At 52.2% G+C, this 15,883-nt stretch overlaps 4 protein-coding genes across 4 annotated transcripts in view; 2 read left to right on the forward strand and 2 right to left on the reverse strand.

Annotated features, from left to right (window-relative positions):
- The window catches only part of BBA_00752 (linker histone H1 and H5 family protein), a gene marked incomplete at both ends in the record, with an annotated part of 1,002 nt that extends 368 nt beyond the window's left edge, over positions 1–634 (reverse strand). Inside the window, 3 exons of the mRNA XM_008595849.1 lie at positions 133–318; positions 459–485; positions 578–634. Coding sequence (XP_008594071.1) covers positions 133–318; positions 459–485; positions 578–634 — 270 coding nt within the window. The remainder of the gene's footprint in view (positions 1–132; positions 319–458; positions 486–577) is intronic.
- A 3,382-nt stretch (positions 635–4,016) lies between these two features.
- On the forward strand, positions 4,017–7,178 carry BBA_00753 (transport protein sec24; the record flags this gene model as incomplete). Its single annotated transcript, XM_008595850.1, has 3 exons — positions 4,017–5,324; positions 5,380–7,038; positions 7,089–7,178. The coding sequence occupies 3 exons, from the start codon at positions 4,017–4,019 to the stop codon at positions 7,176–7,178; spliced, it is 3,057 nt and encodes a 1,018-aa protein (XP_008594072.1).
- Positions 7,179–9,331: 2,153 nt separating this feature from the next.
- BBA_00754 (serine/threonine kinase) lies at positions 9,332–10,351 on the reverse strand (the record flags this gene model as incomplete). The annotated part of the gene is made up of 1 exon (XM_008595851.1): positions 9,332–10,351. One exon carries the CDS (start codon positions 10,349–10,351, stop codon positions 9,332–9,334), a length of 1,020 nt encoding a protein of 339 aa, XP_008594073.1.
- A 2,462-nt stretch (positions 10,352–12,813) lies between these two features.
- On the forward strand, positions 12,814–14,517 carry BBA_00755 (asparaginyl-tRNA synthetase; the record flags this gene model as incomplete). The annotated part of the gene is made up of 3 exons (XM_008595852.1): positions 12,814–13,088; positions 13,149–13,314; positions 13,372–14,517. 3 exons carry the CDS (start codon positions 12,814–12,816, stop codon positions 14,515–14,517), a joined length of 1,587 nt encoding a protein of 528 aa, XP_008594074.1.
- Between the last annotated feature and the right edge of the window lie 1,366 nt (positions 14,518–15,883).

The following is a 15,883-nucleotide window of genomic DNA, read 5'->3' on the forward strand; positions in this document are numbered from 1 at the left end:
CGCAGCGGCGGGCTTGGGGGCGGCCTTTTTCGCGGCAGCGGGCTTCGCGGCGGCGGCCTTCTTGGGAGCGGCAGCAGCAGTAGTAGCGGAAGCCTTCTTGGGGGCAGCGGCGGCGGCCTTCTTAGGCTCAACCTTCTTTTTGGCGAGCTTGGTGCCGCCCGAGGGCCCCTTGGGCTGGGCAAAGACACCCTTTTCGACGCCGCCCTTGAGGGCCTTGTTGAAGAGGGAGTCGAACATGTTGTCCGAGACGTTCAAGGAGTTGTTGGCCTTGACGTACTTCTTGAGGGACTGACGGCTGGAGCCATTGCGGTCCTTGAGCTGTGCGACTTGTTAGTAAAAAAAAGCAATTGGTGGTGAGCGCGACGGCGGGCGTGCGCAAGCCGACTAGGCAGCAAGTGCCAACGGCGATGGGCGGCAGGGCAGGGCAAGCAAATTGCAAATGGGTTAAAAGCACATACCATGACAATGGCATCAGTAATCATGTCCTGTAGCGAAGCTTGTTAGCAAATGTGAAGACGGAAAAAAATGAGAAGCGAAGAGAGCGACGCGAGTGCGGCGCAGAGTAGGAAAAACAAACCTGGTAAGAAGCGTGAGAGGCCTTGGCCTTGGTAGCAGCAGCAGCTTTGGGAGGCATGTTGGATAGAGTGTGTGAAGAGTGAGATTGTTAATTGAAGAGTGCTGAAGAGTCAAAGAATTGGATTTGAAAAGCGAAACGTGGGTAAAGAGATCGAGAGCAGGAAAAAGCGTCAGAGCCGGGCGCGTGGGAGGGACGGGGAGATGTTTATATATGAGGCGGGGCGAGGGCCGCAATCAGTAGGTAGGTAGGTAGCTGGATGGCAGCACCTTTTTTTGGGGGAATTTTGGGGCGTGTGCCTGCGTGGGTGCAGCAGCGGCTCCGTGGCACGAGGCACGGCGACCATCTCGAGGGCATTCATTGAATCTGCCTGGCTTCGGTAGACAATGATGAGAATATACTTGTCAACATGAAAATCATTTCGAATTTCATTTTTAGTTTCTTCCCTCATCTTGATTTTCGTCGCATTTCTTGGGTCGCCATTGTCGCACCGCAAACACACACGCACGCACACACACGCACCAAGCTGCCGCCAACAGCTCCCACCTAGTTCGCCCAAGAGGTAAGGTAGGCAGGTTGGCAGGTACCTGGAGGATACCTCGCTTCGCAGCACTGGCAGCTGCCCCGCTTGGCCAATCTGTATTTTTCATTCGTTGAAAGCTGAGAACCTCCCGTCAGACATGTACCCGCTTTTTCCTCCTTCTGTTCTTTTGCAGAGTGCTCACGGCAGTCTCCTCCGCATCCACCGCGACGCTAGGCCACGCTGGTGTAGCTTCAGCCACAAATCGCCTGAGTATCTTTTGTGCGTGACGCACACCAAACAACGACCCCGAAGCATTCTTCGAGCCACCAAGCAGCCACACTCAAATCACCATCGTCTGTCCCCTGCCCCATTTGCCATCAGCCCCACCAAGGCCCAGCAATCCAAAATATTTGTTCCCCTGCCTCGTGACCATTTTTCTGATTGGCCAGCGCCACCCCCGACTGCCTCTTATCCATCCCGCTTTCAACTTGTACCTCGAAAGTCTCTTCTCCTAGTCTTCGTCTTTTGATCTGCTGAGCCGGTCCCTTGTTCCATCTCGTCCTGGCCGTCCGTGTCGTTCCTCTCTGCCAGTCTCTGGTGAAGCCTCTCGCAGCATGTTGCTACTCGGCCTTCCCCTCCCTTTTTTTTTTCTCTCTGCTTTTCTATCTTTCTCTGTCTCTCGTCTTTCTTTGTGCTCACCCTCCATTACAATTTTCCATGAGTCATTTCTTGATTTGCCCCCCTCCTTCATCTTCAGAGTTTCGTACTAGTTAGCTTGTCAGTTGGCATTTGGAAACGTAGGCTGTCCCGAGTGCACTTTCGTGATGTCCGTATGCCCGCTCCGCCCGCCTTGCCGCCAGACACCCAATTCTCTGGCACACTCTCGGGCGCATTGCGAATTGTCGTGTCGCTACTTGTCGCTTCAATTAAAGTCACTCGAAATTGTATGCAGAATTCTTGGCGCTTTCATTTGAGCACTTATAGGCCTGCACTATCGCTCATTTTCAAACGCGGATGGCTGATGCGCGTGCGCCGCTCTTTTGCCTCGTCGCTCGTAGCCCGCCCGCGACTCCATCCTGAAGCTATCCGCGAAACTGGCCCTTGATATTGTCTCCGTCAACAACAGCCCCATTTTCATTCATCTCTGCCTTTTTGACAATAAAATATCAACATAGTAGCTAAATGCGTCTTTTGTGCAATTTTTACATCCTCATCTGTCCTGTCCGCTGAGATATGGTCCAAGACGTCCACATCGTCGTTTTTTCCGCTCGCGTTTGCAAAGTTGAAAACATGCCGCGCAGCACAATCAATCAACACACGTCGCCCTTTTGCCCAAATCTCTTCAAATCTAACTTGAATCGTTAAGAAATTATTCATTTCTCTTCGTAAAGTGTCTAAATGTACAAATTTCTCCCAAATATCACCTGCAGCTCGTTTTTGCCGTCGTCACCGCTTCTGACCGCGACGCCTGATTCAAAACAACACGTTGGCAACTTGACTTATACCGGTTTTCTCTTCTGTGCCCTTTCGAAGCTTCAAATTACTTTATATGGAGTATTTAGAGAGCATTTACATATAATCCGTGTCTTTTTAGCCTTCATTCGCGCGTTTCGAGGCACCGTACTCGATACTCGTTTGCCAGTGCGAGGGGCAAATGGCCAAAGTCGACGTGGCGCCGACTTGCCAGGCGCCCAAGGACGTTACTCCAAGCAGCAGTCACCACAACGCGATATCTAGAGTCAGATATAACTCAAGATATCTGTAGATATACCAATTCATTTTCTCAAGCATCATTCTCCCGTCTCTGCTCAGCACCAGTTGCTGGCCGCATCCGGCAATCACGAGGCTGTCTCGTCAGGTCAGCTCGATAATGTATGCGCCGCAATGCCAAGTCGCACCACACAACGACAAAGACGTGAAACTCTATCAAAATAATCAGAATTACTATAGAATCTATTGAAAAGAGCGATCAAATACACAGAAATACACGAAATGTATTCTCAGGTTGGTTACATTTGGCCTCGGTTCGACCGCCATCAGGTCCTTGACGCCTGATGACTTACACGACGTTGCCGGTCAGCTGAAGAGTCACGTGATACATGTCAAAATCGCAACGGTGCTACATCTGCCCTTGTCCGCGAAACGTCTTGATACAGTTACTGCCGAGGGTGCATGCTTGCATTGATTGCCACGACCTTCCCATGCAAGGAAAAAACCACTGATTTGATTTCGCAGTACAAGGTTGTCCCTACAGGCTATAGATGCTTGTTCCCGAACTTGCCTGTATAGTTAGCGTTTCGCGTTGCTGCTCTTATGCTGGTATTGCTTTGCGGTAATGGCCGTTCAGATTCGACTAATTAGTTAGATAATCAAGCGAGAATATCTCGGTTCAGATTGTTACCGTCAATCCATCCCTGCACCATTTGTGACATGGTTGCTCGACTTGATGTGGCGTTGAATCTCCCGTGCCACAATGAAGTGTGGCTAGTGAAGTAGGCACCCGCACAAGGTTCATCGCCCCTGCCTCGCTCAGCGAGCTAAGGTGCTACTACTACTAGGTATTTCCTGTGGGGCCCTACTGTTGGACACGTCGCTGCGAACCCACCATTCTAGTTATATCGAGTTGTGCGCGCAGCTCTGTCTCTACCTCTCTCTGACTGGCGTGCTTTTGCAGCAATTGTTCCGTTGGGGACTCCGTATCATGGAAAGGTTTTCTCACACTGTCCTGTGATTATCCTTGCTATTTATTTGTCAAAATAACAAAGACTGCACTCTCCGCATACACGCACATTGTATCGACTCGGGGAGCCCCTCAACGCCAGCTCTCCTTGGCCCCCCCTGCTGCACCGTCCCGAGCTTGACGCTTTTTCCACCCCCCGACTCCCAAACGACTGTTTCGGCCATCCACGAGCTACAGCCATGGCTGATTACAACCAGTTCCACGCCCTGGGTCACGGCGAGCAGTACGATCCCAACGATCCGAATAAAACGACCGCCCCGGCTGCCCAGCAATTTATGCCTCCCGTGGCCCCGAACCCCTACCAGCAACAACAGCAATATGGTGCTCCTCCGTATCACGGAGGGCAGGCACCTCCCATGAGCGGTCTTCCGTCTCCAGGTTTCCAAGGCGGTGCTCCCCCGCCCCAGCAAGACGCATTGGCTGCCCAAATGGGCGGTATGAGCCTCGGCGGTGATGTCCAAGGTACTGTGCGCAGGAAGAAGAAGGATCGCCACGCCTACCACACTGTCGAGCCAACAGGCTCATCGCAAGCCTTCAATGGCATGCCAACCGCCGGTGTGGGTGCCAGCCAATTTCTCAACAACTCCGGGAGCCCCTCTATTCCTGCCTTTGGCAACCAGTTTGACAGCCAAGGCGCGCCTCACACACAATACGGCGCCCCAGCTGCGTCACCTCTTGGCGGTCCTATCAATCCTATTACAGGAAGCACTTCTGGAGATGCTGCCGCTTCTGTCCCGGCCTCTGGCCAGGGCAAAGTTTCCGCCGACGACCTTCCTAGTGTACCCGCTGCTCGTGATGCTATTCAGCAGTACTTTCTCAACAACATCTATCCAACCTTTGAGAAGCACGTTCCGCCGCCTGCTTCGGTTTCATTCGTTGCCCACGACCAAGGCAACTCCTCGCCCAAATATGCTCGATTGACAATGAACAATGTGCCCGCTACCCCCGACGGCCTGCAAGCCACTGGCATCCCCCTCGGTCTACTCCTACAACCTCTCGCTCCTCTTCAAGCTGGCGAGGCCGAGATTCCTGTCCTGGATTTTGGAGAGGCAGGACCTCCCCGTTGTCGCAGATGCCGGGCCTACATCAACCCATTGATGATGTTCCGATCCGGAGGCAACAAATTCGTCTGCAATCTCTGCACATATCCAAATGACACTCCTCCCGAATACTTCTGCGCCACTAGTCCGCAAGGCGTGCGTGTTGACCGTGATCAGCGGCCCGAGCTTCACCGCGGAACAGTCGAATTCGTGGTCCCAAAGGAATACTGGACCAGACCGCCCGTTGGTCTGCGCTTCCTCTTTCTCATCGACGTCACACAAGAGTCTTTCAACAAGGGCTTCCTAGAAAGCTTCTGTGACGGAATACAGGCTGCCCTTTACGGTGGTGAGATTGGCGAAGACGGTGAGCCCAAGAGACGGATACCCGAAGGAGCCAAGGTCGGCTTCGTCACCTACGATCAAGACATTCACTTTTACAACATCAACGTATGTGTCCTTGTCGCATTTATCGTGTCAGAACGCATACTAATTAGTTTTATAGCCTGGTCTCGATCAAGCGCATATGCTGATTATGCCCGACCTCGAGGATCCCTTCCTTCCGCTTGGTGAAGGCCTGTTCGTTGACCCCTATGAGTGCAAGTCAACCATCACCTCGCTTCTCAATCGCCTACCCGAAATGTTTTCAACTGTCAAAAATCCAGAGCCCGCTATGCTCGCAGCCCTCAGCTCCGGTTTGGCCGCTCTGGAAGCCACAGGTGGCAAGGTCATATGCTCGTGTGCTGCCTTGCCTACTTGGGGACCCGGCAGACTGTTTTTGCGCGATGATGGAAGTCATCCTGGTGGTGAGTCCGACAAGAAGCTCTATACTACCGAGCATCCCGGCTGGAAGAAGGTATCCGAGAAGATGGCTGCCAGCGGCGTTGGTGTCGATTTCTTCCTGGCCGCTCCTTCCGGCGGATACCTTGACATTGGGACGATAGGACATGTCGCTGCTACCACCGGTGGTGAAACGTTTTACTACCCCAACTTTATCGCGCCTCGCGATAGCCCTAGGCTGTCCACGGAAATTGCACACGCCGTTACGCGCGAGACTGGTTTCCAGGCGCTGATGAAAGTTCGATGCTCCAATGGTCTGCAGATTGCGGCCTACCACGGCAACTTTGTGCAGCACACCTTTGGTGCCGATCTCGAGATTGGTGTCATTGATGCAGACAAGGCGTTGGGCGTGTCTTTCTCCTACGATGGCAAGCTCGACGCCAAGCTCGACGCTCATTTCCAGTCGGCTCTCCTGTACACAACCGCTTCTGGACAGCGCAGAGTGCGATGCTCAAACATCATTGCTAGTGTCAGTGACACATCCAAGGAGGCTGGTGTGCGCGAACAAGGCATTCGCGCGTGCATGAAATTTGTCGATCAAGATGCTGTCATTGCTTTACTTGCCAAAGAAGCTAGCACCAAACTCTCTACGACCTCGAGCAGCCTCAAGGATACCCGCAACTGGTTGACAGAGCGAACCATTGACATCATGTCCTGCTACCGCAAACATTCTGCGCAACAACACCCGCCCGGACAGCTAGTCATGCCCGAACGACTTAAAGAATTCTGCATGTATATGCTCGGTTTGCTCAAGTGCAGAGCCTACAAGGGCGGTATCGAGAACACCGACCGAAGAGTCTACGAGATGCGCCTAGTCCGATCTATGGGTGCTCTTGAACTCAGTCTGTACTTATACCCGCGCATGATTCCCCTGCACAACCTGAATCCTGAAGATGGCTTTGCCGATGCCGAGACTGGTCACCTCAAGATGCCGCCATGCGTTCGCGCTTCATTTTCTCGCGTTGAACCGGGCGGCGTCTACCTGGTTGACAATGGACAGCAGTGCCTGATTTGGTTCCACGCTCAGACGTCGCCAAACCTTATCAGCGATTTGTTCGGTGAGGGCAAAGACACCCTGAAGAGTTTGGACGCCTATACGTCATCTCTTCCCGTCCTGGACACACATCTGAATGCGCAGGCACGTAACATTATCGAGTTTCTCAAAACGCAGCGCGGCTCTAAAGGCATGAACATCCAACTTGCTAGACAAGGTATCGACGGAGCCGAGTTTGAGTTTGCCCGCCTCCTCGTTGAGGATCGCAACAATGAGGCTCAGAGCTACGTGGACTGGCTTGTGCATGTTCATAAGGGGGTCCAGCTTGAGGTATGCTGTTCTTCTCCATGGTCCGCATGATTATGCTAATTATTACATAGTTGAGCGGTCAAAGAAAACGTGAAACTGAGGCCGACAACGCGGCCAACAGCTTGACCAATTTCGCTGGTCTTCGGCCATCATACTGGTAATAGCGCGGAGCACAGCTTACGAACTGATGAATTCGACAAAGAAAGAACACCAATGGAAAGCCTGTGAAGTACAGAGGCGAACAACGGGGCCTCAGAAGAGCATCTACTAGGGAAGAAGGCGTGTTGAGATTTTTTAAAAAATGCATTCTGTTGAGGCTCTAAGGGAGAGTCACATATTCTGCCTTGGGTGACTAATAAATAGTATTACGAAGCAAAACCAAGGCCACTTTTATTATTCAACTCGGGTGCTATCTGGTACTACGTATCTATCCGTGCCCCCGATACATCGAATCATGTGTGTCTTCTGTGAGTCTGTGACACGACATTCCATGGGCGCCCAAGAGCACGCAACGCGAGCCAACTTGCCACATCCCTGCTCACCGGTGTGGGCGAGTCTGTCCAGCCCCGGGCCTCCCACCTAATACTTTCTTTTTGGAGATAAAAAAAGGGGGGGTGTGCACCCAAGTGCGAATGGGTTCAAAGTAACGCCCACCTTGAGGATGATTTGGGGGGGGGAATTTGCAACCTGCTTATGCCGAGAAACCTGACAATTTTTTTTTCCGCGTCGTCTTATGGACGTCTTGGTCAAATCAAAGAGGCGAAAGAGGAAAAAAGTAAAAAAAAGAAAAAAAAAAGGTCTCGGTGTGTCTTCCTGCCCCCAATACCACCTTGGAACTTTTTTTTTTTTGACTTGTCCTCTGCGTCGGAGGTTGGAAGTGGAGGAGGGGGGCGGGGCGAGAGGGAGGGGGGGGGCCGGCGAATGAAACCTGCAGTTGCTTGTTTTTGACATTTTTTTTCTCTTGTATTTAATCTTATCTCGTTTATCCGTATTATTCTTAGTTTTTACAGTATTTTATCATCTTTCCTAATGACTGAATGACTGCCAATCTGGGTACCTTTTTAGCGCCTTGTCTCCATACCGTGTCGGTCATCCATGGGAATAACTTTCCCGTTGCCCCGTTTTCTTAGCTTTTTTTTTTTTTTTTCAGGAGCACAGATCACTCCGTACAAAGTTTTTTTCTTCTTCTTTCGATGGATGTGATGAGGTAGGTAAATTCCCTGGTTGATGCGAGTATCGGGGGGCGGGCCGGCATGTCGGAGCCTGCATGCATCGCGCATACGGGCGTGCGTGGGCAATCAATCTCGGTCGCTGCCGCCGTTGCGCACAACATATCTCAGCCTCGCAAATCCCCGAAGGGAAAGGGGATGGAGGGGTTAAATATTAACCTTGGCCTGCGTAATAGTATAAATTCCGCCGATCAAGGTCCCTCTCCCCCGGGCGGCTAGGGCGCGCCCAGATGGATGCGGAAGACGGCGGAACTAATACGACCCGATGTCAAGTGATTTGCCAAGAAAGTATAACGACTTAAAGTATATACCTAGTTTCTTGCCATAAAAATATTCTTCAATTCTCCGTCCAAATACGGTAACCGTTTTGCATCACGGTCAAACTTCTAGCGCAAAGAGATTCCGCCCCCAATTCTGCTTCTTCCAACAACGGCGCGGCTCTCGTCCGTACACACAACGGATGGCGGCTACATGACAACGGCGCGACTTAATAAATCGACGCCATAGAGAGAAAATAGAGTCAAAAGAAATAAGACATATCCAAGGTTACTCTCATGTAACCAAGCACAAGGCTTCAGCCAAGTCTCTTCGTCACAAACCTAGATTCCACAGTGTCCCATAAGCAATGCACTAACTGCCGACCACCCCTCCACTACCTCTTCCTTGTTGCGTTTGCGTACCACGGTGCAACCTCGGTGCTGACGGGCAAAATACCGTGGCAGAACGCTAGGCATGTGTGACATGCCATAACAAGCAGAAACAGTAGCAGATCGAGAGTAAAAACAAAGGCGTCACCCAGAACGGGCGTCCTCGAGACATCACTATAATCCGGTGCCTGAACTCGGGGCTCAGCTCCAATGGACACCCACGTGAGGGAGAAAAGGCTCTTCAGTAGGTGGTGAATCAGGCCGCCGGCAGGTTTCATGGGTCCTTGATGCAGAACCCCGGGGTGCAATGTCTTGTTTGGAGCCATATGCATGCAATGCATCGGCCCCCCTTTCCGCTTTGGCTGCCATGTTGCCATGCTGTCGCGCCACACAATCGGCCCATGCACCCGGTCGGCAGCTGCACAGGCATGGTTTGGCTCAGCTGGTGATCATCTGGAGCCCATACCGAGGGTCTGGCTCACTGACGACGCGCTGAATCTCGGCTGCGCTGAATACTCTCTGAAAGATGAGTATGTCGGTCGGTGCATCTCGAAGAAGCGCGTGCAAGTCATCTTTAGACTTGGTCTTGGTTTTTTGCTGCTTCTTGATAAGTTCTTCGAGAATGCACAGTGTCGTACTTGACGAGACATCTTCAAAGACAAAGACAACGTAAGTAAACTGGCCGCGCAGGTCGGGGTCGAAAAGGAAAACTTCACGCCATATCTCGGCCAGCTGCTGAGGCGGATTTCGACATCCATTGCCTAGACCAAAATCACCAATAACAACGCGATCATAGCCATGGTAATGACAAATCCTCAGAGCGCCCCGGATTTTGTCCTTCATTAGTTGGCGCTCCGCCTCGAACGAATAGGAAGTTCCATTATCCTTGAGCCGTGGCCAACGAGTCGGTGGCATAGATAGCACTGGCAAGTCGTGCCAGCTCTCTAGCTTCTCGTAACGATCGTGAGGCCCACGACTTACGACTACCGCATCAGAGAATACACCACCCAACGTGGGGATTGGATAGTTGGTTTCTTCCCTAGTCTGCGGCAGAGGTGTTGAGAGGGTTGCAAAGAGGTTGCTGCGCCTGCATAGCTTTTCTTCGTACAGGAGGGAGCCAATCTCCCAGTCGCCTCCAGGTCGACGCTCATTGGCAGCACAGATAAATGGAATGCGGATCCGGGGACCACCTGCACTTTGGCTCGCTTGGGAGTCATCAGCAGCATAACGGAGGGCCCTCATGACGGGGTCACCTTGCTCAACGCGAAAAAATGGCGGCTGGAGACTTGCTCGTCGCTTGACGGGCAACTGCAGACATGGTTCTCTGTAGAGGACTGAATAAGGCGGATAGATTTCCGCGTAGCTCGTGTTGACCAACGGGATCAAGTTGCGTTTTGTATCCGAGGCAACTTCGGACGGCTTTGGACGGCCGGACCGCCCAGACTTGGTAGAAGGCATATCGGTAGATGGACGTAGCGTTCATGTGAGTACAGCAGTGTGTGATAGTAGTCAACCTCCAAAGAGAACTTGCCTGCTGCTACAATAACAAACCATGAAAGATGTTGTATAGATGAGGCGACAGCAAAGCTTTTATATAGCGCACACGGTACGTTTGGCAGTGGCTTCTGTGGCGCGCGTGTGGTGTATAGCCGATGTTGCGAACCAGAAGGAAAGCAAAGGTGAAGCGAGTGGCCAAAGAGAGACCAAGCTCCGTCACGCAACACAACAAGTCAAGAACGGGGCAAGCATGCGGCCGATTTTCTGGAGCAACCCGAAAACAAGCGAGCCGGAAGCGTGGAAGAGAACGGGTCGGTGCAAGAAGGGACAGGATTGGAGCAGTTATGGTTCTTGTACAGGGACACATAAAACGCTTATCACAGAGGCAGGCAGTAGGTGGCTGTCTAGAGGGGCGAAACAAAAAGATTGGGGCCCTGCAGACGCACGAGGGCATTACCATCCAAGTTGGCGGGACCGACGAGAAGGAAGAAGCAAGTGTTATGTAGGGTGTAGGAGGGAGTGGTGGTGAGAAGGCGTCAACGAGCTTCGGCGGCATCCCACCCCTTGGGCAGCAGAGGCTGCATGGTTGGGAGGTTTTGACTGGAGGATCAGTTGAAGCCGGCATCATCTCAGACACTTGTGACTAGCTGGCGACGGCGCAGAGCAGTGTTGGCGACACGGGAAGCGAAGTCGGCACTGGAAAGCTACCAGTAAGAGTAGGGTCGTGTCAAGGCCGGAGGGTCTAGGGGGGTAGGACCAGGCCGCCCGCCCGTCCGCCCGTCCGTCCAGCCACGACTGGAGTAGAGGGAGAGTGACATTTCTTGCAGGTCTAGCCGCAGCTCTGAGAGCGATCTGTGGCACATCATCTCGCCTTGCTCAAGACGCGGGCAAGATTGGGCGGCGGACCGGGGTGTGCAGGGTGTGTGTCTGCCCCCCCCCCCCCCCCCCCCACGCGGCCCGTCAGGGATAGAAGACATTTCCCAGCCGTTGCTCATGTTTCGGCATCTGGCGAGAAATCGCTCTGCCTCTTTTGCGAGTTGCACGGCTATTTCGAGCAGTGATCTGAGACGGCCTGAGACTGCAGCCGAGCTACGGCAACATGCATTATGATTGCCGGCGTGCGTGGCCACTCAGCAAAGGCATGGCAAAACGGGCGAGTGAGGCGAGAGACATCAAAAGACACACGTGTTTTGCTCGTTGTGATGGAAGGCGATATGATGCACAACCGGCTTTGACAGTGAGTCGATTTCGAGGGCGTTTGAAGTGGCTTCATGGTGAGGGAAGTCGCGCTTGGTAACTAACGAACAATTAGCGGCGAAAAGATCAGCAAAGGAAGTAATATCTCATACAGTTGTGTGAAGCTATTCATCATTGTAATTCAGTTGGAGATAGACTCGATGATTTGCTCGTGGGAGACACTTGCTCGTGGGGGGCAAGGGGAGCTTGCCTTGTGGCATGAAGGGGGTAACTTGTGCCAAGACAGCCAGCGGAGACAACGACGCTAAAGTGTCTGAACGCTGCAACGCTACAGTCAACGGTGCCAACTTCCAAGTATCTAAATACCGGTATGTTATTCATTAAGTATTAGGAGCAAACAAGTGCGATTTCTGTCCAGGGCAACCCTGAGTATGAAACAGCCCAAAAGTATTAATAGAATCTTTATTATAGTCGCCATGGCGTTTTTCGCTATTGGTTCCTGCAGGCCCCAACAGTACCTCTAGCGACGACGTTATACTTTTTCAGACGACTAGGTACAGAGACTTTCAGGGCACTTGGACCCAATACCATCCAATACCACCCAAATACCACCCAATACCACCGTCAACTACACATATAGGTAGAGTCGGGTTTGAAAAGGGTCCATATCTGCTAAGAATTAGTAAAGTACAAAAAGTAGTGGTAATTGGTGCACTACAGTAGAGAAGCATGCTTGTCGTCGAGCAGCTTTGGGACAGACCGCTGCAAAGCTCATACACCGTACCCGTACGGAGTACCTACCTGGTAGGTACCCACCTACCTACCTACCTACGGATACTGCAGCATCGTTTTGTAGCGGCACATTCACTGTCCAAATGTGGCTACAGCGGACCAAGCCTCGATGCACGGCGCTGCGACCCCTGTAACCATCTCCCAGGTAGGTAACCATACTAAAATCTTTACTAAGGCAGGTACCGGAATCAACATTTTCCTCAGCCGACTCAACGACAGCCCACCTCAACTGCTTTCATCACATCGCGAGAGCCGTCGTCACGTCCATTTCACCTCTCTGACCCCCAATCAGTGTTTTTCGCCTCATTTTACATCTGATACACCGCGCTGCACGTCGTCAGCTGCTCCTACAGTCTCTCACGCCCCGCATCAACGCCCCTGACACATACCCAATTCATGATATATCACGTTCCTCAACCGCTCTGAGCTGTGTCATGTTTGCGGCGCGTGCCTTGCGCCGGCATCGGTGGCAGCGATATCCCGCAACGCAGCGACCATATTCAGTTTCCATCCAACAAGACAGCCATACCCGGGTCAAGACCATCGCAGATCTCAAGGAATTTCGGTCAACCCAACATGTCTCAGACGTCACAATATGTGGCTGGGTACGCTCAGTCAGGAAGAGCGCCAGCGTTCGCTTCATCGACGTGACCGACGGCTCCTCTATGCGTCCTATCCAAGCCGTCGTTGATAAGCCGCTTGCATCAGAGTTTGTCTCTGTCGAACAACCTTGAGCTAGGCCTGCGGCTAACAACCCACTGTAACACAGCATTCGGCCAGGCTCAGCAGTCCGTCTCCTCGGCACTTGGAGAAATGGGACAGAGGTCGACCAAGATCCTTCACCTTCTTCCACAGAGGAGACGACCAAGACAGAAACAGTGGCCTATGAGCTACAGGTTCAGCAGGTTGACATCCTAGGTGCATCAGACCCTCAGGTACGTCAGTCACAATGTTCTTCTCATGTGAATACGAATTCACACTCAGCTCTCCAGACATATCCTATCCAGAACAAGTACCAGACCCCCGAGAGTTTGCGCACAATCTCACACCTCCGATGTCGCACCCCAATGAACAGCACCCTTTTGCGTTTCCGCTCAGACGCCACCGCCCTCTTAACACACTTTTTCTTTAGCCAACAGTTTCAGCAGACACACCCACCCATTATCACATCTTCAGACTGCGAGGGTGCTGGAGAGGCGTTCACCGTCCAGGCCCCTGGGAAAGGCCATTTCTTTAGGAGCCCCAAGTACCTCACCGTGTCGACCCAGTTGCACCTAGAGTCCTTGGCCCAAGCCCTTGGCAACGTATGGAGTCTATCTCCCACTTTCAGAGCCGAAAAAAGCGACACGTCTCGGCATCTCAGCGAGTTTCAAATGCTAGAAGCAGAAATGAGTTTTGTCAACAACATGGCTGATGTCATGGACTTGGCTCAGCGAATGCTCGTCTCACTCACGACAGGACTCAAGGGCCTCCGTGCAACCAAGGAACTAGAGCACAATAGAATAGATGCCAAAGAACGCGCCGAAAAGCTGGCATTTGAGGATCTTGAGACCTCCGAGGTTCTGATTCGCCGATGGAACGGCATGATGACTGCGAAGGCTTGGCCCAGGCTCACATACACCGAGGCCATAGACATGTTGCAGCCAGTAGCAGAACAATTCACGCACAAGCCTGTATGGGGTGCAGGACTCCAGTCGGAACATGAAAAGTACCTTGCCGAGAAGGTCGGCTACGACGAGGTAAACGATGCATACCTTCCCGTCTTTATTACACAATATCCTCGCGAGATCAAGGCTTTCTACATGCTCAAATCGACCGATTCGCTGGCACAAGGTCAAACTGTCGATTGCTTTGATCTCCTGGTTCCCGGTCTCGGCGAGCTAGCGGGAGGCTCTATGCGTGAGCATCGCTTGTCAGAGCTAGAGGAGAGCATGAGGTTACACGGATTGCCCGTGCCTGACGCCCGCCAATCCGGAAATAACAACCTCGGTTGGTACCTGGACCTGCGGCGATGGGGATGCCCACCGCATGGCGGATTTGGTCTCGGCTTCGACCGACTTCTCAGCTACCTTACCGGCGTAACCAATATTCGCGACGTGGTACCCTTTCCGCGCCACTTCGAGCGCTGCGACTGCTAGGCAAGTGGCCCGAAAATCTGCGGCTTCAGGCATGTCGTCGCCAAACTGGTTAGTCAGGCGCTATATGGCTTTGTGTCTCGTCGCACACAACGACAATTGGTCAGAGCGCCCAGCACAATGAAGTGCTCATCAGTGCTGCCGTGCTCGGGAAATGCTTCCGTGGCTTATTTTGGCTACACAATCGAAGGCTGCGTCGCGGCCATGACCACGTGGCTTCTTGGACCCTTGGCTTGTACGACCAGATTTGTCAAGCCTACCTTGATTTGGCAGTATGCACGAAGTAAAGTGCTTCTTGGGGCGATACCAATCCCCCAAATATTTGAGCAAGATGTCGTGATCCTATAAAAACCGCATGTTGGCCCAAAATGGGAGATTCAACGAAAAAGAGGCGTCTGCGCACCGTTGTCGCACGAGCGCAACTTTGGATCGAGTCACGACGGTTGTCATGTAATATGTTGTATTTATATTGTGCTACTGGTTGCAAAGGCTATACCGGGACAGAAAGGCCACACTGTATATTTGAGCAAGGACCCCATGCGGTAACCTATGTCTATGCAGCCATCGATAGAAGCTCTGTCATGATATAATATTCTCCCTCGATTTTGCTGCCGCAGAATGTCGCACGCTATCTCAAGAAGCACCGGAGTACATTAAATAGACGCGTCGTCCGAGTGCCAGCCTTGGCGCCTACTAGAAGCTCGCCTATTTGCGCGCGCACTATTCGGCTGGATTCGAGGCAGCCCTCAGATTAGCGTCTCTACCGTCTCCAGCACCGAATGGTCGCTTGCGGCGGGACAGGGACAACGACAGAAACCCTTCATCAGCAGGGGTTCTTCTGTTCTGCTCAGAGGCTCTCTTCAGAAGTGCTGCTTGTCTTCTAAAGACCTAGATGTGTCGGGCACGCCGGCGTATTAGCGGTGTGGTGACGAGGCCTAGGCAAGCAGAAGCAAGAAAGACTCTTTTCTGCATTTTTTTTTCCTTTGCTTACTTTGATTTATAATCGAGAGTGGCTCGGTCATGTCCGTGATGTACTGATTTGGCACCCTTCAGACGACCTAGCATCGTCAAAGATGACCAAACATGGCTCCTCATACACACGCGCGGCTTTTGAATAACGGATGAGAATATGCAGTATACATCATTGAAATAGCACTCAAAAAACATGTGATGATGTATCCTGTACTTGCGTTTTTTTGGAAATGTGGCGACGAAGACACTCAGTTTGGTGAGGCCAGTCTCAGTTTCCTCATGCGTGACCTGATGTATAATCAGCTACTCTCATCAAGACAGCTCTGGTAACTTCCAGAATGGTTGATAGTTGATAGATGGTGTATTCGACCCGGACGAGCATTCCGCAATGACCTCT

This window comes from Beauveria bassiana (assembly GCF_000280675.1).
Source record: "Beauveria bassiana ARSEF 2860 unplaced genomic scaffold BBA_S00002, whole genome shotgun sequence".
Classification (NCBI taxonomy): Eukaryota; Fungi; Ascomycota; class Sordariomycetes; order Hypocreales; family Cordycipitaceae; genus Beauveria; species Beauveria bassiana.